The sequence below is a fragment of the Vanellus vanellus genome (assembly GCF_965231255.1).
Source record: "Vanellus vanellus genome assembly, chromosome: 1".
Lineage (NCBI taxonomy): Eukaryota > Metazoa > Chordata > Aves > Charadriiformes > Charadriidae > Vanellus > Vanellus vanellus.
In genome coordinates this window covers 96,657,395-96,678,700 of record NC_138905.1, presented here as the reverse complement: position 1 = coordinate 96,678,700, position 21,306 = coordinate 96,657,395, and the positions used below count along the sequence as shown (strand labels likewise).

Sequence of the window (21,306 nt, the reverse complement as noted above, 5' to 3'; positions counted from 1 at the left end):
GCACACGCCCCACCCACGCGCGCGGGCTTCTGACCTCACTTCCTCTTGTGCAGCAGCCATTTTGTCTTTCCGTTGCTGCTGCTGCCCGAGCTTCTCCCTCCCACCCGCCGCCGCTGGCTGCGAAACTCCAGTTCCCCCCCTGGGCCTGGCTCCCGCCGGACACCGCCGCCCGCGCTCTCCAGCCTCCCCCCGCCTGGGCGAGGGGCCGGTGGAGGCCCCCATCCTCCTTCCCTCGGCAGCGCATGCTCTCCCTGCCCCGGGAGGCGCCTCCGCAGCCCCACGGACCCCTCCGGCGAGGGCCGGGGCGCCTCTCCTTTCCCCCCGTCCCGGGCCCGCCGCATGTGACTGGCCCGGGCGGGTCCCGTCCCGTTGGGCGACGCTGCCCCGCAGCCGCCTCCACCCCAGGGGCGACAGCCTGACCCTCCGCCCGCCCTCGCAGGGCGGCGTGCCCAGCACCGTGCCCTTGCCTGGCGGCGCGGAGGGAAGCCCGCCGCGTCCCTGAGGGCGCGGGAGGCCACCCCTTCATTCCCTCCTCCCTATCCCCCCCCGGCCCCGTCCTCTCCCCTGCCCCGCCATGTCCAGCGAGGAGAGCTACCTGGCCATCCTGCGCTACCTGACCAACGAGCGGGAGCCCTACGCGCCGGGGACGGAAGGCAATGCCAAGCGGAAGATCCGCAAAGCCGCCGCCTGCTACGTGGTGCGCGGCGGCACCCTCTACTACCAGCGGCGGCAGCGGGACCAGCAGCGCTTCGCCGAGCTCGAGGTGGTGCTGCAGGCCGAGCGCCGCGCCCGCCTCATCCGCGCCGCCCACCTGGCGCCCGACGGCGCCCACCGCACCCGCCTGCAGACCTGGCAGGGGCTCTCCCAGAAGTACTGGTGGCGAGGTGAGAGGGAGGGGGAAAGGGGGTGGGAGCGTGTGTGTGTCGTCCGGCCGGTCAGCGGGGGGAAGCCACGCCGAGGCGGGGGAGGAGGCGGCCGGGGGAGCCGGGGCTACGGCCCCTGCCGTCGGGTATCGTGAGGCGGGGGGGGATCGATGGCGGCGCACCCTCTGCCGGGGAGAAAAGCCGGCGGGGGAGTGTCGCTTGCTGACCGGCCTTTTTGAACGCTGCCGCCTCGAAGCGAGGGGTCTTGCAGGCTGTGGCTGTGGGTCGCTCCTGGAGGGGCAGGCCTCGCCCTGAGAGTGACACCGTGGGCAGCAGGTGGCCCTCGGGCTCCTTATTCAGTAGCCGTATTTCGAATATAAATATATATATATATATACATGGAAACGAGGAGCACGACTGTCCCCGTCCAGGTGTTGCGTACAAGATAGCAATTTCTCGACTTGTACGCTTTGTACAGGGCAATAATCCATTCCATATGATATAGTTCAGCTTTTAACCTTGTAATAATACCTTTTCCAGCTAGTGTGTGGATGGTGTTCACGTTTAAATAGAGCTGCCAGTGATGGTTCGTAGTCCTTGCTGCGCTTACTGTCATTTGTCTCTTCCAATAAGGAACTGAAAAGCCCAAACTAATTCTCAGCAGGGCTCTGAGTGACGTCATAGCTGTTAGAAAGGGTAGTGTATGAGCAGAAATAATTCCCAATTGGGGCCTTCTTTTGGCTGAGCCAATGCCACGGTATCTGTGTTCCCTTTGGATTTGGTGTTCTACTTTTAGTCTTATGTATCCATCAAACAAGTATCCCACTTTTCAGTTGCCCAGGGCCCAGTTTCTGTTTGCATTGCTTCTCTTGTTCTGCTTTTTTGGTCCATCAGTCAGCACATCTGTCATTTCAGCTTTAGTTTTCCCTATCTTAATTTAGAGAATTTTTGCTCTAGCTGCAGCTCATCCTTCCACTCCAGATCGCATTGACTTGAAGATCTTTGATGTGAAAAAGGATTTTGTGTCTCAAAGTTGATACATCCATTTTGGATGATGGTCGTCTTGTCGTTTTGTGGGTTCTCGTTGTCTGCCCAATATTGAACTGTTCTAGCATCTAATGTCAACCTATGCTGGAAACTTCCTTAACAGTCCTGAGTATATCTTCTGTTTGTCAGAAGAGGGCATTCTGTATTCTGCATCTTTTGATCTTACAGGTTACCTTTATTTGCACAACCTATATTCTCTTATTTCTCTTGCACTGAGCATACTAAAATTCATGCCCTGCATTCAGTTCAAGCATTTTCTTTCTTATCTGTGTCTCCTTGAAAACATTTTTTTCCCTGCCATTATAATACTCTTCTGCTGCTAATGGACAGCAGCTTTGACCCAGTCATACCCTGAGATGGGTGCCAGTCTGTTGTGTCTGTCCATTCTGTAACTGGGAAGCACTGCGCTGGAGTATGTCCCAGTGACCAGGAAGGGTGTTAGATAGGTACGTAATTTGAAGCCCAGAGACCTTCTGTTCTGAGAACTAGCCCTGGTTTCAGGTGAAATCAAGGAAATGTAAAAATGTTTGAAACGGGCATGAATGTCTTGGGTTACCTGTAGTCTGTGTTTTCCTGATCCTTACAGAGATATGTATGTAATGACAGTGCATCTCATGCTCTGAAAAGGTGTGCGCAGTGCAAGTCTAACTCTGGCTCAGCCAAGTTTTTGAACTGTGCTAGTTTTTGAACTATAGAGACATGGCTGTTGCTATGTATGCTTTTATATTGTCCTAGTGTAGAAAATTAATTTGGGTTGGAAGCCATACACTGAAAATGCCTTGGTATGTAGAAGAGGACCCTGAGCTTAGGAACTGTTGATTATCTAAAATTATTTAGTTACAGTAGTTGAAGTACTGGTGGGAAACAAATTTCTATAAATTCCAAAATTATAAGCAATTGATTTAAATCAGTGTTAATAATACATATCGAGCATCATTGCATGTAACATAGTTGGTCCCAATTTTGCAAAAGCCCTTAGGTGAACCTTCCAATTCTTGTCCCCTTCAGTAAGGACAAGCTGAGATGCACTTGTGTGGGCTAAGTGCAGGATCAGGTTACAGTTTTTATTTTATTGGGATTCTTAGGGTGAATGTATAAATACAAATATTTTTTTCTAGCCCTAAAAATCTTTCTAGGAGGGTCTGCTTGATATAGTGATGTTCCAAGTGTTCTATCTCAAAGTAATGATGGATGACTGTAGTGACATACAGTATTGTACAATAGTGTGGGAGAAGGAGAACTGGTAAAAAGTCAGAGATGGCAAGTGTATGTGACTGACTTATTTTTTCTCAGTAAGTTTTTATTGCTGTTTTGCTGATAACCTACATATTTAGTTACACATTTAAGGTAAATTGAAAGATGATTAGAAGCCTAATTAAGCTCCATTAATTTTTCTTAGGTATTCTTAAGCAGGTTAAAGATTACATTAAAGAATGCAGCAAGTGCCAGGAAAAGCTAGACCGCTCTAGATCTCTGTCAGATCCTTCTGAAATGCTGGAGGAACTAGGACTGGATGCAAAATCGCATGAAGATAGTAATGAAACAGATGATGAATTGAGTAATACGGCATCAATCCCAGCTGCATCCCCAAAGCCTGTGAAGAAGAAGCCAATTGCAAAGCATGAGCTTGTATTTGTAAGTATCATTGTTTACGTCTGAATATATGCAAGATGTTTGTTAATGTGTTGTTAGTCACGTACTTATTTTCCATTGTTGTGATAATCTTGCAATAATAAGATGACATAAATTTTGCCAAAGATACTCAATATGTGGAAAGGGGTTACTGGTATATATGACATGAAATTAAATATAGTGTGTCATCTTTGGAAAATGAAATCACCCCAACTCCTACTTATGCATATAGGACCCAAGGAAAAATGAATGGCAAAAGTATAAGTAGTAAAGCATCGTATACAAGATTCTTATGGAATCTATGTCTGTTCCTTAATAAATGATGCTATATTTATATATAAAATTCTTGATGATAACTGGGGGCTCATACACATGTAAAGACACTTGAATATAGAAACCATTTCAGACTACTGTAGCATTGAAAAATACAGTCAAAGAACTGTTTGAATATCCGTGTCTTCCTATTTTTCCAGTTGTCTGTTTTAACTGTGTCTGGAGGGAGGGTGAGACTTGGCTCATTTAAAGAAAGAAAACAATCGTAAAGTTAAGCTGTATATTATGCAGGCTTGAACTAATTGTACGGTTGCAGAAAATAATCCTTTTCTGTGTTTCAGTGTGAATGCTTAAAAAGGCACAGTCTAAATGTAATGAAGTTCTCATAATGTTGTTTATGACAGGTTGACAGTAAGGGCCTTGTGAAGCAGTCATCTTCCAAACATTGTCTGTCAGTCTTAAACCAACTGAATCAGCAGAGGCTTTCCAATCAGTTCTGTGATGTGACTCTGCTGATTGAAGGAGAGGAGTACAAAGCTCACAAATCTGTCTTGGCAGCCAACAGCGAGTACTTCCGAGAGCTCTTCATTGAAAAGGGAGCTGTCTCTAGTCATGAAGCTGTAGTGGATCTGTCAGGTGAATTGTTGTGGGTTTCAAAGCTAGAAATCATAATATCCTAAGTAAGGTGTACAGTGTTTGATTCAGTCTTTTTTGAGTGTTCAAGACAACCAAATACTTTATCTTGCTTTTTTCTCTCTTTTAATCTAAAAGTATTTTGTGTGGATTTTAATGCTAAACCGATCACTCTGGTTGTGCATAATCTGATCTTCCTTGTTGTATGGACTATGGGATTTCTTAGAAGCTTTGGTTTGATTTTTACCATGCTTAGGTGTGTTTTTTCCTTGTATTAGTCACAAACATTAAAAAAGGGAAGATAATCAAATGCTTGAATACATCAAGCAAGGATGTTAACTAGCTTCTCGGAGAGCTGTTTAGCTGATCAAATACTAAGTTGTTTCTTATGTCTGTAAAGCACTATTATACATGTTTCTGCTTATTTCTCAAACCTTCTGGTACCTTAAAGATAGGAGACGATCCTAAAATAAATGTTCTAAAAATAGCTTTGTAGTGATTAAGAATACTGTACAGAACATATGCCTATTGCATTGCTTTCTCATTAATTTCTTCACCGTGTCTTTCTCTGCATGAACAATAGATATGCATGAAGATTTCTAGTGTGACAGTCCAGAAGGTCCCCCAAATTAAATATTTGATTTATGATTTACAGAACTGTGGAAAATTATACCAAATACTTACTTTTAAGCATTTCTATCTATATATACATCACATTTATTATTTTCATTAGCCACTTTCTTATTTTTCTGCTGCATCAGTTGTTATTTAGGTCCTGACTGCTTTCTGAATGTAGCAGGTCCAGAAAGTCTCTGGTTAAATTAGGATTAATCTGCTTCAAAAATATTGTGGCTCTCCCAGCATCTTGAAACATTATTCTAGAGAATTTTATTGTGAAAATACCTCAGTTCTACTTACTTATTAGAAAAGTTGTCTGAGCTTACTTCCACATAGAAAATACACAAGGAGGATGCTTTTGCATAAATGACAATTAATTGAGTCCCAGTGGAGGGGCTTCAGTGTTACTTGCAAGTGTGTTTCACTCTAAATTTCAGACTTAACCATATCAAAGGTGAACTGTTGTATCCATCATGGGATATTTTGGTGTAATTCGGGGTCATCGGTGTTTGCTCTAATCTTTTGTTTTGTTTCTGGTAGGGTTCTGCAAGTCCAGTTTCCTGCCTCTATTGGAATTTGCTTATACTTCAGAATTAACTTTTGACTTCTGTAGTATGGCAGAAGTGGCCATGCTTGCACGGCATCTCTTCATGTCAGAGGTCCTCGAAATCTGTGAAAATGTGCACAAACAGATGGAAGAGAAACAAATTACAGTGTACCAAAAGGGAGATATTCAAACAGTAGAGTCAACACAAAATTTAGCAGAGCAGACTGAAGTTGGGACGCAGCCCGTGGATGGTGCAGAGCAACCTGAGCTCGCAGCCACGGAAGTACCCGTAGCTGTGAATGGAGCTCCTTCCTCTGCTGGGACAGAAGAGGCAGCAGTACCTCAGTCTGACCTCCTGCCCCCAGAGCCTACAGAAGCCACTCCAGATGATCTTTCCAAGCCTGTGGAGCAGTGTGAAACAACTGAAAATTATGTCAAGATACAGCTGCTGGAGAGCATTTCAAATAGCACTGTGTCTGTCGTAGAGGCTGAGCCATCGGCTGTGGAAGCCATGGACACAGAAAGTCAAACAGAAATTGAGACAGATCAAAATGAGAGTGCTAAAGCAAATGTGGACAATGCTTCTGAAGACTCCTCAGAAACACTCCAGCAAAAACATGGCAGGCAAAGTATAGAACAAAGTGTTTCAGTTTCACAACCAGAAAGCCTAGCTTCCAGCCAGGATGACACTTACAAAAGCAAGCTTCGCCAGCGTTCTGTTAGTGAAGGTGGATATATCAGATTGCATAAAGGAATTGAAAAAAAGCTGCAAAATAGAAAGACAAATCCTAAATCTGCAATACAGCAGGTATTCTTTATGTCTTTAGGCCTGTGTCAGTAATTGTCCAGTGTTTTGAGACCAATCTGAAAAGACCGTTTCCCGATTCGAAGCACTGTCTGTTTTTCTTTTTGAGCGATTAGCATTGCTGCAAACCAAAGTAACTTCTAAGATGTGACAGTTGTGCAAAACAAAACAACACTGGCATCAAAATTCCTTCCATCTGGAAGAAGTTTAGAATGCTCAGTGACCTTAGCCCAGCTTGAGTATCTCCTCACAGCTTCTTATGGTTGGACAGAAGGTGTATCTTCTCCCTAAAATTATTAATGATGTGGGAATTTAATTCTTAACTAGTATGTGTGTATGTCAGTCATAGACAAATGTATTTATCTGTCAGAGAAGTGAGACGCTACATTTATTAAGACTTGAACACAGAGCATTAGGGATGAAAAATTTAATATCCTATGCAGATCTTAAGATATAGTCATGAGTCAGTAGTGCAGTCCTCCTACCTTCAGATTTGGGTCAGTTTCAAAAAGAAAAAAACAGGGTTCAAAGAGCACTGGTATTAAAAACTCAAGCACTCAGACATATTAAATGTTTAGTAATTGAACTAGCTGTTTCAATTATTATTTTTTTCTAATGAAACGGTCATCTTACTCATTCCCCTTCCTCTTTTAGTGCCTATAGATAGCTGACATTCACCTCATTGAGCTTTAATACATTTTGGGTTTGTTACAGAGTACACATTATCTTGCTCATTCCACATTGGCTAGATCTTACGAAAAACTGTTAATTTCTAGAGGTGTTCTGTGAGATGTTTACATACTAGAGCCACCAGTCCCACAGTCAGGGAGATAATTTGTTATTATTACAACACACTTGTAGACAGAAATTGTAGTGTTGGTCTCCTTTTACAGATGGACAGCTTAAAGCCCAGATGTTAAAACTAGCACCATCAAAATATTTGAGCAACCTATTTATGATGGTTGAAGAATGGCAAGTTTTGTTCTCTTTTGGGAGGGAGAATATCTACCTCCAGGAACAGCTCCTGTTAACTTATTTTGCAGTTTTTAAATCTGGCCCCTTGACAGATGAGGTCTACAGACAGTGGCTGCCTATGGAAAAAAGAAGTTAGTTTAGCTAATTGCTCAGAATTGGATTCAGGAATAGGTTTCTGCTTTCCTGACCCATTTCATAGCTTTTTGCATTTTTGTCTCAGCTCCCCCGCAAGGCACGGGGTGTTGTATAAGCACTGGAAAGTAGACACCCCTTCCTGAGTTCCCAGTTTTGGTGTTGGAAAAATAACAGTAAAGAGAGTTTGCAGGAAAAATCCTGCTGACTTTTGCATTACAGTAATTGCAGTTGGCGTGGAGATGTTGGGGATGAAGCGTGCTTTGAATGAATGGGTTATTTTCAAAGCTTTTACTAATAATCTACTGACAAAATTATTTTTGTGGCTACACAATATAGCCAAATTTGTGTAAGTTTTAAGAACAACAGCAAAATTTAAAAAATTAAAATGTTGTCCCTGTGTTGAGTTTCAGTTTGTTTTTGAGAGACACGGAAGGGCTAGCATGTTTTCAAAAACTGTTAGATACCTCACTTGTTGAGAGAACAAGACGAAGAAATGGGGATGCATTGTACTTTTCTCCCTTGCTTTATTCTCAGAAACCTGAACGGGAGATACCTGATACAGGAAATGGCAGCCTGATTGCTTAGAATTTGGCTTTTGGAGAATTTCACAGCAAGTTTCTACAAAGCAAAACGTGATTATCAGCTCCAGGAAGCATTACCAACACTGCCTAACAAAAAACCACTAGTGCCTAACAAAAAAAAAAAAAAACAAAACCACTAGTAAAGCTGGAGTGCTCTTAACCAGAAAGAACTGCTTGAATACTGTAAATTTTTTTACAGGTTATTAATAACTCAGTTTTTGCTGCTGGCTGGTAAAAATTAATTAGGGCACTTTTTTTTTTATCTGATGACTTTTTATAGTAAAGCAAATGGAAATACTGAAAAGGGAAGTTGGAGTTTAGGAAAGGGTTGGAAACGTGATAGAAATTGCCACTGGCAGTACTTTGTGATTCCTCTGCAACTGTCTCTTAGCTCTCACTTAAGCAGTTACTTAAGAGTTGAATAGTTAGTTGCCTCTGAACTGATAAGTCGCGTCTGCCTATAATTATAATCAGTTCATGGTTTTAAAACAAGACCAGTTTTTCACACACCATGAGATGTGTAGTTTTGTAGTGAACTGAAAGGGGGTAACTTTCTAGCGGCTAAGTAAACTGAGCAAAATTGGGTGCTACTACAGTAACACGCAGAAACATCCACTTTTAGTACTAACTTGCACAGGAAATATAAAATATGGTGTAGTAAAATTCATTCAAGGGTTATGTTTTTCCAACTTAGGTTGCCATGAAGCTGGTACAAAGAGGGAAAAAAATGAAACAGCCCAAAAGAGAGACCACGGAAAATAACGAAGTAGAAGCTCAGCACAAATGCACTGAGTGTGGAATGGTGTTCCAGCGGCGCTATGCACTTATAATGCACACACTGAAACATGAAAGATCTAAAGATTATAAATGCCCAGTAAGTTGAGGGTTTTTTTGTCTGTAAACCTCCCTTTTTATGAAAATTCATTCAATAATGACATTGGTTATTATTTTTCTTACCTCTTTTCATACACGTATTTATTTTCCTTACAGATTTCAGAGGTGGATGCGTCCCTGATCTGTATGGGGCAGGGTAGTATGTGGTGCAGCCACATGGCTTGACAGCACCATGTGACGTGGGAGTGCCCTTGCTTTTCAAGACAGTGCTGGTGTAGGCTTTACTTTTAACCTTACCAGTAAATTTGCAACTGTGTTTAGATTAGCCTGGAAGTTAGCCTTACTGGGAGGTGATCAGTGGTTCTGTCAGTAGCGATAAAATTCAAAATTTACAACTATTAATTAACCTGAGATAAAATGCCTATTGGAATCAGGTTATAGACATAGCTAATCATATTACTATACTTAAAACCTTTGTTTATCTTTTTTGTGAAATAATTTTGGAGTATTAAATGCAAAGTAAAGTTGTAATATTTTCTTCCCCAGTTGTGTAAAAAAGAATTCCAGTATGGTGCCTCCCTGCGAGCCCATCTTGTCCGGCACACTCGGAAGACCGAAGTGAACACTGCAGCTGCTAGTGGAGAAGAGACAGGCGTGTCTTCAGTGAAAGGGAGAACTAAACGGGAATTTATATGTGATATATGTGGGAGGACTCTACCTAAGCTCTATTCACTCAGAATACATATGCTCAAACATACAGGTGTAAAACCACATGCATGCAAGGTAAAGAGAAAGTCCTTTTATGCTGTAATGAAATTAATAATGTTGTCTTGGTATTTTAGTATTGGCATTCTGTCCTAAAGTTTAGGTTAATTTAGGTCACTTCAGAATGGGGAAAACTACTGTAACATTCCTGATGAAGATTCTTGCAGTCCAAGACAGAAAACTAGAATGAATTGAAACATGAAAATTCATATTCCCATGTCTAGAGGAATGTCTTCCTGTGAATATTCTGTTCTAACAGACCAGTTCTGCCACTGGTGCGAAATCAGTGTCTTGGCCATCTTTGTTCCCAAGAAATACAGGAGGTTTTGGTGTGTTTGAAGTTAAACACCTATTACGTAATGAGTTTTATTTGTTCCGCTGGATATTTTTTTTAGGTTTGTGGAAAGACCTTTACGTATAAGCACGGATTAAAAATGCACTTAGCTCTCCATGAAGTACAGAAACAGTTCAAGTGTGACTTGTGTGAGAAGTCTTTTGTCACAAAAAGAAGTCTTCAGGAACACATGAGCATTCATACAGGTAAGTGATGAAAAGGAGGATCCTTTTTACTTTGGTTGGCTATTGTGTGCTGCTGACCTTTAACACTGTTCTTCAGTGTCAAAGGAACTGTTTAAAAAAAATAAATAGTAGTTTCTCCTTTTTCTTCTACTGGTCAGACAGCTGAGATAGAGGTAAGTAGTCATTTTACATTTATTTTCTAGGCTTATTTTACCAAAGCTTAATGTTGTTATGCAAACGTTCTATACAAGAACATGGAATCATGGTTGGTCTGTTTTTATGTACGTATTTATGCCTGTATCATATTAATTCAACAGAGGGAGGCAACAAGCTGGAATGTTCGGGAGCACTTGCACTTCTAGCCTATCCTTTCAGAGGAAAATATGCTAAGTTAAATCTCTGAGAATCTCCATATATGTTTTTCAAGACTTCCTGTACTAATACTGAAATTTTATAAAACCTTGAAAGGTCTTTGACTGTGAAAGATGACAAAGTAATAATTTAATACAAGTGGAGTTTTAAAATTGTAGTGTGTAGAAACTATCTGTGTTTCTTTTTTCCCAAGTTGGGCAGAATTGAAAGTAGGAGACTGATTTTGTTAAGACAATTTGTTCCAGAAATTAAGGAATTTATATTGAATTGGAGCAAAAAACCTTTTATTTTAAGGTGGTGCTCCACAAATTCAAGATGTAAGTCATCTATAAGCAATGCTGCGTTGCTGGAGAAGTTGCATATTATATGAACATAGGCAATTGTGGTTTTTCTTTTTGCACAAGAGGGCAATTTTATAGGTTGTTCACATTTCATGACTAATTAGTAGCTGCAATGTTGTACCTGTGTTTAAAAACATGCAATAAAATAATTTAGAGTTGCTGCTCTCCCCTGTCTGTATTGTTACATCGGCACGTACAAAATACACGTAAAAATTCCATCTGTGTGTATTTAAACCAACTTTTCTTTGTAGTACTACTCTGATTACTTAAATTATATGAGAAGAAAAAAATACTCTCACAAAGCACTCCAGAGATACAGAGATGTGGCTTTGTAACATGTTTTGTTTTGTTTTTGTCAGGAGAATCCAAGTATCTTTGCTCCATCTGTGGAAAATCTTTCCACAGGGCATCAGGACTCAGTAAACACATAAAGAAACACCAGCCAAAGCCTGAAGTTCGTGGATATCAGTGTACTCAGTAAGTTGGTTGGTGTTTTTTTTTTTGTTGTTGGTTGGGGTTTTTTTTGTGAGCTTTTTTTTTCATAACATTATGATCCTAGTAATTTTAAAGATTAAAAGCAGCTCCTTGTCGTAGTGTAAAACTGTTCACTGGCTTGGAATAAGACTTTTAAAACAAAAAGAGTAAAAAATGCACTTTTGTTAATACATGCATTGGAGAGCAAAAGCTTGTTTTTTAACTGTTACCTAGCTCTAGTTTCATACGGTTGTTTTCTAATAAGTGTGTTTGCACTTGTAGCTGTAGTCAGTAGCTATGTGGTTTTAAAGCTGCCTCATAGGACAGATAGAAGAGTGGTATGCTTGTCAGAGGCGAAGGGCCTTCAGCTTGGTCTTGCCCCCTTTTACTGTGTTAATTGATTTCAGTTTAATTTGAAAATTTCCTTTACAGTCTGCAATGTAATGTACTTGTGTGTACTGCAATACACATTCTGTTTAACAAACAGCTCTGCATGAACATCGTAAATTAAGACTCGCTATTGCAGTTAACTTGATTGTGAAACTTCTATGACCACTTAAATACCTTTGCATTACTGAGTTTAGTTTAGCAGAAACTCTGTAAAGTGTTAGCAAAACATGGATACTTTTTCCATGACCAAGCAGAGTATAGGAGAACCTTTCAAGTGACCTGCAAAAGCACAAATGGTGCTTAATTTGCAAACTGTCTCTGGAAAACTCTCTCAGGTATTAAGAGGAGTTGTACAATTCATACGATTGCCTTCATGCAACTTATGATTTTAATGAAAGCTTTAATCTAAAGTATTGTTTAAAGCATCTCTGGTAGTGCTGCTGCATGCTAGTGAAAATAGTATTTTCTAACTGCTGAAAACACACTTTAATTCTGTCAGCATTCGAAAGCACTAAGTAAAAACATTGCTAAAAATATCGATCTTGGAAATACAAAGAACAGAGCTAATAGGGATTATTATAATTAAATTAATAATTATAATTAAACAGTTCCATCCCCACAACAGGGATGGAACTGTTTAATGAAACATACTAGGGGAGGCAATTTTGATTTTGAAGGCAAAGTATATTTAAAAAATAAAATTCTTTTTTACTCAAGACAGTAGAGTCATGGGCTCACCTTGACAGAGAAGGTATTTTGATTGCCCAACTCCTTCAAAACAAATGCAGTCCTTCCTTCTTCTACAGTGAAGATCTCTACTAAGAATATAATTCGTGTTGTCACAAATGGTTTAGAGACCTTCACTAAGCAATAACCAGACTTCCGTTTTCTAGTTCGGTGGCTTGGTATGTAAATCTTCCTGACAGGCTTGAGTTTGAGCTTCTGGCCCAGTTGAACAAAGCTTAACATGACTTATTTTCCTAAAATGTTCACGGAGGATTTCCAGCGAAGTATTTAATTAAATTACAGTAGTGCATGAGAGTGTTAGAGGGTGGTGGTTGCTTAAGTTTTTTACTTCTCTAATGGCTTTTCTAAATATGCAGTCCTTGAGGGGAGAGCACAAAGTGCTAACTCTATTCAAGACCCTCAGGTACTTTTTGATGTAGATCTGCAAACCCAGGATCCCCGAGATCCCCATTAGAACTGAAGCTGTCAGCTTTTCCAGCCTAGGAGGAGGAGGTTGCTTAATTGGCTCAAGACCATAACCTTTTTTTTTTTTCTTTTTTTTTTATCTCAAAAGCAAAGAAGGCTTTTTTTCCTCTCCAGAATGCCCATTATTTGTGAAATGTAACATTAAAAGTTTTGTTCCTGTATGGAAAATTTTTTCTTCTCAGATTCCACTGGACGTTGGGAATTCTGAAATTCCCACATTCCAGAGGTCGATCAGCTGCAGAAGGTGAATCCTCCACCTTTGCTTGCTGGCATTTCTCTGCCTCTGCCCTTCCTTGAGTCATATGGGTATATGATGTTACATGAGGAAGAGATACAGATGATCAGGCAAAGATGTCTTAAGAGCAGAATTTCTTTCAAAGGGAGAAATCATGTCTTTGATTAGACTGACCTCTGTAGTTTTCATACCAAGTGATTTGTAATTTTATATAGTCATACTATGGCAAGGTATAAATGAAGGAAAACTAGGAATTTGGCTGGGTTTAGATGTAAACAAACAGTAAGCTAAAGAATGAGTATCACCACTTTCAGATGCTTTCTTGTAGGATTCTGAAATTTTTTTTAATTTCTAAAAAAACCCATGTTTGAGCATTATAAACAACAAATCCTAGTTATTTTTGTATCAATAATTAATCCTCTCTGGTTAAGGGAAGAAACAGCTGTTACTATCCTCATAAGTTCATATGGCATAATACAAATTTCTGATGTCTTCCAGTCAGTTTGCCTTTGATTATTCCCCATGAAAGTAACAGAAAGAATATAGCTACCCATAACAGACGAAAGTGTTTCAGAGGTCCTCAAGTTATATTCCAGACTTTCAGATAAGCTGCTGTTCCTTTTAATTTTCCCTAATTTGGAAAGGGATTGTGCTTTATATAGATATTGACGACACAATAGGGGTTGTCTTCTCAAAGTCTTCAGTTGTCATTAAAGAAAAGGGTTCCAGTGCCTTTGAAGTCAGGGTCACCAAGGTCTTTCTTACGTGGCATGCTAAAACATTTACTGTTACAGGTGTGAAAAGAGTTTCTATGAAGCTCGAGATCTTCGGCAGCATATGAATAAACATTTAGGTGTGAAGCCATTTCAGTGCCAGTTCTGTGGAAAATGTTACAGTTGGAAGAAAGACTGGTATTCTCATGTGAAGTCTCATTCTGTCACAGACCCTTATAGGTAAGAAGAAATTCATTTAACAGCTGAAATGTGCTAATCAATATGAGGTTATACAGATCCACAGCTAGTCAACAAGGAACTGCCTAGTCCATTGTTAAAGTACCAATTGATTGATGTTGACTGAGGTCCTTGAGAACAGATGCGTGACTTCAAATAGTGTGGTCCAACTGTTAACCTGCTGGCACAATCCTGATAAATGTAATTGATGAAGCTAGAAATGGTTTGTATGTGATCGCACTCCTCTAGAGTGGTAAGTGGAAGCTTTGTGGCTGTGAATAAGAGAAAACATTGCTCGGTCCAACAGTATTATTTCTAGTTATGGAACTACTTGTCATACCTGACAGTATTCCCATTAAACTCTGCCTACTATAATTAAAGTGCATTTTGGTTTAAAAAGCATAACGTAAGCGTAGAATAATGGTTTCAACAGATTTTTCTCTTAACACATTTTAGGTGTAATATATGTGGTAAAGAATTTTATGAGAAAGCTTTGTACAGAAGACATGTAAAGAAAGCCACACATGGTAAAAAAGGAAGAGCAAAACAAAATCTGGAACGAGTTTGTGAGCATTGCGGAAGAAAATTCACACAACTTCGGGAATATAGGAGACACATGAACAATCATGAAGGTATGTAGAAAACAAGTAGTCATGACATCCCTCAGCCCCTAAAAACATTATAGAGAAAGGGGTATTTGTTTCTTTGAGTCTCTGTATGCCCTGTGTTGCAAGACCTGTAGAACTTCTTACAGGTTCTCCAGTTAGTTTTTATTCTAGTCCTGGTTTGTCAGCTTGCTTCCAGTGATTCCTAGAGGTGGCTGTTGGGATCTTCCCTAAAACTGCAGTCACACACAGGGACCGTAACAACTTGTCCTTCTCAGAACTTTAACGGAAGAGGAACTTTTGTAAAGTGATTAAAAATGTGTATCTGGCAAAGCATTGCATGTAGTAAAACATTCTCCAGTTGGAAAGGTGCTGACAGTTAACAAAATATTCTTCGAACAGGAGAGCAATTGGCCTGAATTTAAAAAAAAGGGTCACTGTTGGAAAGTGGTCACCTTCTTGATTTATAACAAGCAGTAACCTATATGAAGTTTGGGGAAAATATGAAGACATTTTATAATTGAAAAAAAAAAAAAGCATGTGCATTTTTACTTTAGATGTGACGTATGATACTGATTTTTCAGTATTTGGTTGTCCAGCTGTGTTGGAAGTCTATATATACTCCTATCTTGGGGCAAAAAACAGTCTTTTGAAGCATGTCTCCTTTTAAAGATCTGTTATGAATAAACCTAAGAGCTGTCTAACTACTGAAATGGAGATTTTGTGTTTGTTTCTAAACAGAGAAAGTGTCCTGTAACAGGTACCTAGCCTAAATCTACAGTAACTGGAAAACCCAGTATTGAAATAGTGTTTGTCGCCACCCACACGCCCCATTAGATACTACAGACCCCAGAACTCAGCCGTTGTAAGGGAGAATAAGATTATACAAACATCAGGTGCAGTATTTGAACATATGCGGTGTGGATGAGGAGGGAAAAAGATGTAGATGGCATTATAAGCCAACTAGAATAAGTGCTGATTTGATGAGACGTGTATAGTAAGATTTACAGAAACATTGTGACTAGGAATGTAAGTGTTAAGTAAAACTTGGTTTCAGAAAGCCATCACCAGCAAAAAATAATTAAATTTTATTAAGCGCTATGTACTTAAAACAGGGGAGAAACTGCATTAAAAGGAATTTTGAAAAGAAAAATTCTTTAAAATGTTAGAAATGGCAGAGCACTTGGGGAAAATCTTACCGTTGAATATATTATTGCTTGTATTATATTGTAGTACAGAAATGGTTAACAAGATCTCCTCCTTACATAGAAAAAGTCATAGTATTTATTTTGTTCTTTTATACTGCTGTTCCCCCTTTCGCTTCTCATCATCGCTTAAGCATATTTATGAATGTTGATGGTCATCTTTCCTTGCTTTCCCTTTGAGAACAGGTGTGAAGCCATTTGAATGTCTAACTTGTGGAGTAGCCTGGGCTGACGCACGTTCATTGAAGCGTCATGTGAGGACACATACTGGAGAGCGACCGTACGTCTGTCCAGTGTGCAACGAAGCTTACATAGATGCCCGGACGCTACGGAAGCACATGACCAAGTTTCATAGGGACTACGTACCTTGCAAAATTATGCTGGAAAAAGATACCCTTCAGTTTCATAACCAGGGGACACAGGTGGAGCATGCCATCAGCATTTTAGCATCAGACATGCAGGAACAAGAAACCGAGATCAGCGTTGGCGGTGGTGAGATTGAGACCGTGGTAGTGACAGGGGAGACGCTTGAAGCCATTGAAGCAGTTGCAGCTACTGAGGAATGTACATCAGTCTCCACTCTTTCTGACCAGAGCATCATGCAAGTGGTAAATTACGTATTGGCACAACAGCAAGGACAGAAGATGGCTGAAGTGACGCAGGCCATCGAAACTGTAGAAGTCGAAGTGGCCCATGTTACAAAGACAGACTGAACATAGATGAGAGAGCAAGAAGGGTGAGGTTTTACGGTCACTGAGAGCTAAGTATTTAACTGGGTCTCTGAGGCTTACAGCGATGCCTGTTCTCAAACAGTTCATCTACAGTACTGAATGTCTTGGTGATTAAATACTGCCCCATGCATTACAGGGAAAAAGTTAAGATGCTTCAGTGTGGGCCAAGGCTTTGAATGCTAAGGTTTCTGCACTGGCCATAACTGTAAAAAAAAAAAAAAAAAAGTTGGAAGAATAATGTTTTCTGTGTCAGGAAGAATAATGTTTTCTGTGTCATGGAGTAAGTATCATGCTGTAACTTAAAAAACAAAAAGGAAAACAAAATAGAGGCTGCACTAAAAGCTAGAAATGCACAGCATTTTTTTTTAATTTTTGTTTTTATGAGCATTTCATCAAGTTTGTGAGGAAATTACCTGTATTGGATTCTGTCTGTTTACTCTCCAAGACGAGGGGATGGTAGAATGTTTCGTGCAGCTTGCACTTCACACGATGCACAGAAAATCTGAGGCTTTTTTTCTTTGGGTAGATGCACCATCGGCAGTTAGTGAATCCCAGTTTTGAAGAACTTATTTAAATTCCAGGTTAGTGGCGGGCAGCAGAACACTGTAAAATGGTTTACAGATAATGGGTCCACTGAAGTCTGAGGAAGTGGTTCTCTGAGACAGATTGTGAATTTTAGTTGACCAGAGGACAACCCACTGCAGGGAAACTGCTTAAAGAAGTGAACCACTTTTTATGTGTAAGTGAGGAACTTACACTTCAGCCTCTGTGCACAACTGTGTTTCCTTTGACATTTGGTTGCGTAAAGGAAGCTATCACCTGCATTGTTGTATGTATCCAGAGCAGGCAACCTAATGGTGGATGTTCCTAATTTTCCAATACATTAGATGTAGAAACTCTTAAATGAAAAAAGTCTAATGGCACACTTCTTTGGCAATGTAAATATACTGAAGAAGTCTGGCGAGTTATCATCTGATGTGGTCTTGTGTCACGTCTAAAGGAGGAGCCCTGCTAATTCCCAGATGGGACACATAGCAATATCAGGATAGAGAACTATGAAAATCTTAAATTAATTTTTACCTCATACTTTTCTCAAAATACCAGAGTCTCCAGAAGACCTTATTACTGCTGCTGTAGGAAAATACTTCTAGGGCAAGCTAATTCCTGGTGTTACACCACAGAGATGGGAAAAACCTTACTAGGTTTTCCTGCGAGTAAGCATGACTCACAGCCGTACTTAGCCCAAGTTCAAATGTCTCTGATTGAATACCATGAACAGTGCATGTCTTAATCTGTACAGGGTGTGGGTTCTTTCATTGTTGTTTGGTTGGGTTTTTTTTTCAGCAAGAAGCATGTCTGTCAAGGTAACTGAATGTGCTACGCACATGAACAGTCAGAACTGTATTCTTTAAATTATTATCAGTCTATAGTATTACCAAATGTTTCCCAACTTTGACAGCAGCAAGACAGCCAAGGAGCCAGAAGCCTGTATTATCACAGGGTAAACTTCATAAATAAAGCTACATGCATATAACTCTGTGCTACCTGTGAAACAGATCCCCTGAACAAAATTTAAGCAAAATCTGTGGCAAAGTAACCACCTCACTTGAATTAGTATTTCTACTTTTCATCTTCTTTAACTATCTGAGTATCTGTCTACTAAGCTACAGAATGGACTGCTCTTTTTATACTTTGCAAGCATGTAGGTAAGCAGTTGTTGAAAATTTTTTAAGCAATATGTAGTTGAGTTCCTGCCTTGGATCCAAATTGGTCTGTAGATGATTATTTCAAAGGGCAGGGTCTTCCTGCAGAGAACTAATGTAATTATTTATACATCCTGCAGCCCTTTACAATAGTATTCTTTCCTAATTACCAAATGGAGTAAAACTAAAATGAATACCTTAAAAGAAAATACTGCTAGCTGTAACTCTTGAATTTTTCTATGGTCAAGAATATGGAAATAGCCATCCTGCTTAAAATTAAAATACTGCCATTATGATGGGAAAAGATTTAAAAGCTTGCTAGGTAAACTTTAAAATTTACTTCAATGTTTGTTGTATCTTACAAATAATTATGTATTATTAAAGTGAGGAAATGTTCAAGGAAAAATAGCTGTAAATAGTGCTAGAACATTATTTGTATATTTAGTGTGTTACCTTTCAAAAAGAATATAACCAGCACCTCAGTTTAATCTTTGGTGCATTTATTTATTTTCCCAACCTACAGAGGAGACAGAAGTGAATCTGAATTTTGGACCCTTGTTACTCACTGTAAAAATGCTTTAACTGACTCAAGGGCCTACCATTTAAAAACAAAAAAAAAAAACCAAACATTAAAAAAAAAAAAATCACAAAAGGCTGTTTCCTAAACAATACTCAGCCAGGAACATCAAAGCTGAATGTTGCGGCACCCCTTTCCTAGCGTACTGTGCCTTACCTTTTCAGAAGGGCATGAGGTAAGTAGGGAGTGTCACTCTGAGCTGTGCTGTTCCTGTCCTGTGTGAAGTTGCCTTATGTTCTTCTTTAGATTTCAGCCCTTAATTTAAGATGTTTGCTACCCTTCTGCAATCTGTTTGAAGTCAGACTGCACATACGCAATTGATATTATTTAATTTTATTTTTTTTTAAATAGAGCTCGAGAGGTGTCCATTTATAATGTATTCCTAGTGAATTCCTGTACATAATGAAATTGATCTGTACATTCTGCTGTTTTTATTTAGTGTTAGATGTATAAAGTTACGGTTATTTCTGTCATTAAATAAACTGAGCTTTGCCATGAGTTACTCCTTCAAGCAACTTTTCTTTATCAGGGGAAAAAAAGTGTTGCAGAATTACTTATTCTTCTTCAGTATTTCACCTTCCATATAGAGATAATTGTCTGATCTGAATAGTTCTAATAACACCTACTTTTTTGCTTCAGGCTCAAAAAAAAAAAACTTGTATGAGGAAAGGAAACTGTCACTCTCCTGGCTGAAGGATGAGCTGTACAGCTGCCTCCTGGCCTGGGAAGGAATGTCTGCCTGTGCCTTTCCGTGTGCTGTGGGAGCTATTTCAAGGCAAAGTTACTGTTGCAGAAGGGCTGATTACCTCTTGTGCTTCATCCCGATTCCTAGGGGAACCGCTAGGAGGTTTTTAGGGTATTAAGTCTTCTGTGAGCCCATATAGGTAAGTGGGAAGTATATAATTAAATAAAAACAGGGGTTTCAAAAGACTGAGTGCTGACGGAGTAACGTGACCCACCATTGAACAAATGCTGTTCAAGAGGGATGCAACTACAGATGAAAAGCAGCAAAGTGCTGTGTGGATAATCTTCCTCCTCTTGGTTTCCACTGGAGCTAGAAGCCATGTCACTCCTGGCTGTTAAAGGAAGAGCCATGAATTTCTACAGCACTGGAATGGTGTGTACGTTTCATACCATAACACTCAGGAGCCCGTCTTACAGCTGCTGCTGACATGGCGGTGGGAACCTATTGCCTCTCAAGCAGTTCTTTACTGAGACCTGTTCTCATGCAGAAGAGTTCTGGCTACTGAAGGCAAGAGGCCCCAGGTCCCTTTGTTTGCCACCCTTGGGCCCAGGGGAATATGCTTACAAGTCTAGCGTGACTTCGAAGGGACTTCTCAGAAAGTAACATTTTTGTCTTGTACCCCTATGAGAGCTTTGTCCTGCAGGCAGTATTTCTGGTGTTGGGTAAAGTGCGCTGCCTTACAGCTGGCAATGTCACCATGAACTTAGTGCTTTTAGACGTGTAGTAGCCCAAGCTCTTCGTCGTGGCCTTAAATGTTAGATGTGAACAGGACCGTCTTAAACCAGCATCTGAGTAACACAAATAAAGCACAGCCCAAGATGCTTCCTGGTTTCACAACTGCTCTTTATACTACACTGCTGTATTTGGTGCCTGGAATTCTACACAGTGGAGGCTGGTGTACGCATGAACGTGAAAGGCTGCCACAGTTACACTTCTTTGACAAAAGCGAAGGCAGAATTACGGTTTTATAACGAGCTACTGAGCATCAGCCAACCCTTTATATGCAACTACTATGTTTACAAATTATGGAAAGCTGGGGGAGAAAAGGAGAGAGAATTATCTTTTTATTATGACTTGCATTACCTTAAATTAATAGGCTCATACTGCAAGGAAAACATAAACATAGGCTCGTGACGTCAAGGTTCAGGGGAGCTCTTGCTACAGAACCACAAACCCTTTATTTGTGCATCCGTCTCACCAGGAAATCCAACCCCAAGAACCAAATTTAAGAACTAAGTCACAAGATAAGCAAAGATTTTTAAGATCCCACTATGTGCCACTGAATCAAAAAATACGTACTCCAATTGCTCGCTGTGACAGTCACTGCTGCTCTTACCCTCTCTACTTCACCTAAAGGGTAGTGGCATATACATGTATCTATACTGCAAAAAGCATGCAATGCAATGTTTAAAGACTTGCTTTGTTAACTAAATCTTGTGTGGACTCCTGCCACTCCAGACTTTTAAATGGGCGTTCATAAACAGAAATTTAACATGCTATATACAGAGTTTAAGTGTAACAGTTCATGTTTCATGCTTT

General features: G+C 40.1%; 1 protein-coding gene across 1 annotated transcript; it reads left to right on the top strand.

Annotated features, from left to right (window-relative positions):
- Positions 1–535: 535 nt before the first annotated feature.
- ZBTB11 (zinc finger and BTB domain containing 11) lies at positions 536–19,520 on the top strand. The gene is made up of 11 exons (XM_082497129.1): positions 536–884; positions 3,310–3,545; positions 4,220–4,451; positions 5,607–6,421; positions 8,804–8,983; positions 9,490–9,726; positions 10,104–10,248; positions 11,300–11,417; positions 14,046–14,204; positions 14,658–14,833; positions 16,198–19,520. The coding sequence occupies exons 1-11, from the start codon at positions 575–577 to the stop codon at positions 16,722–16,724; spliced, it is 3,135 nt and encodes a 1,044-aa protein (XP_082353255.1). The 5' UTR covers positions 536–574; the 3' UTR covers positions 16,725–19,520.
- Positions 19,521–21,306: the final 1,786 nt, after the last annotated feature.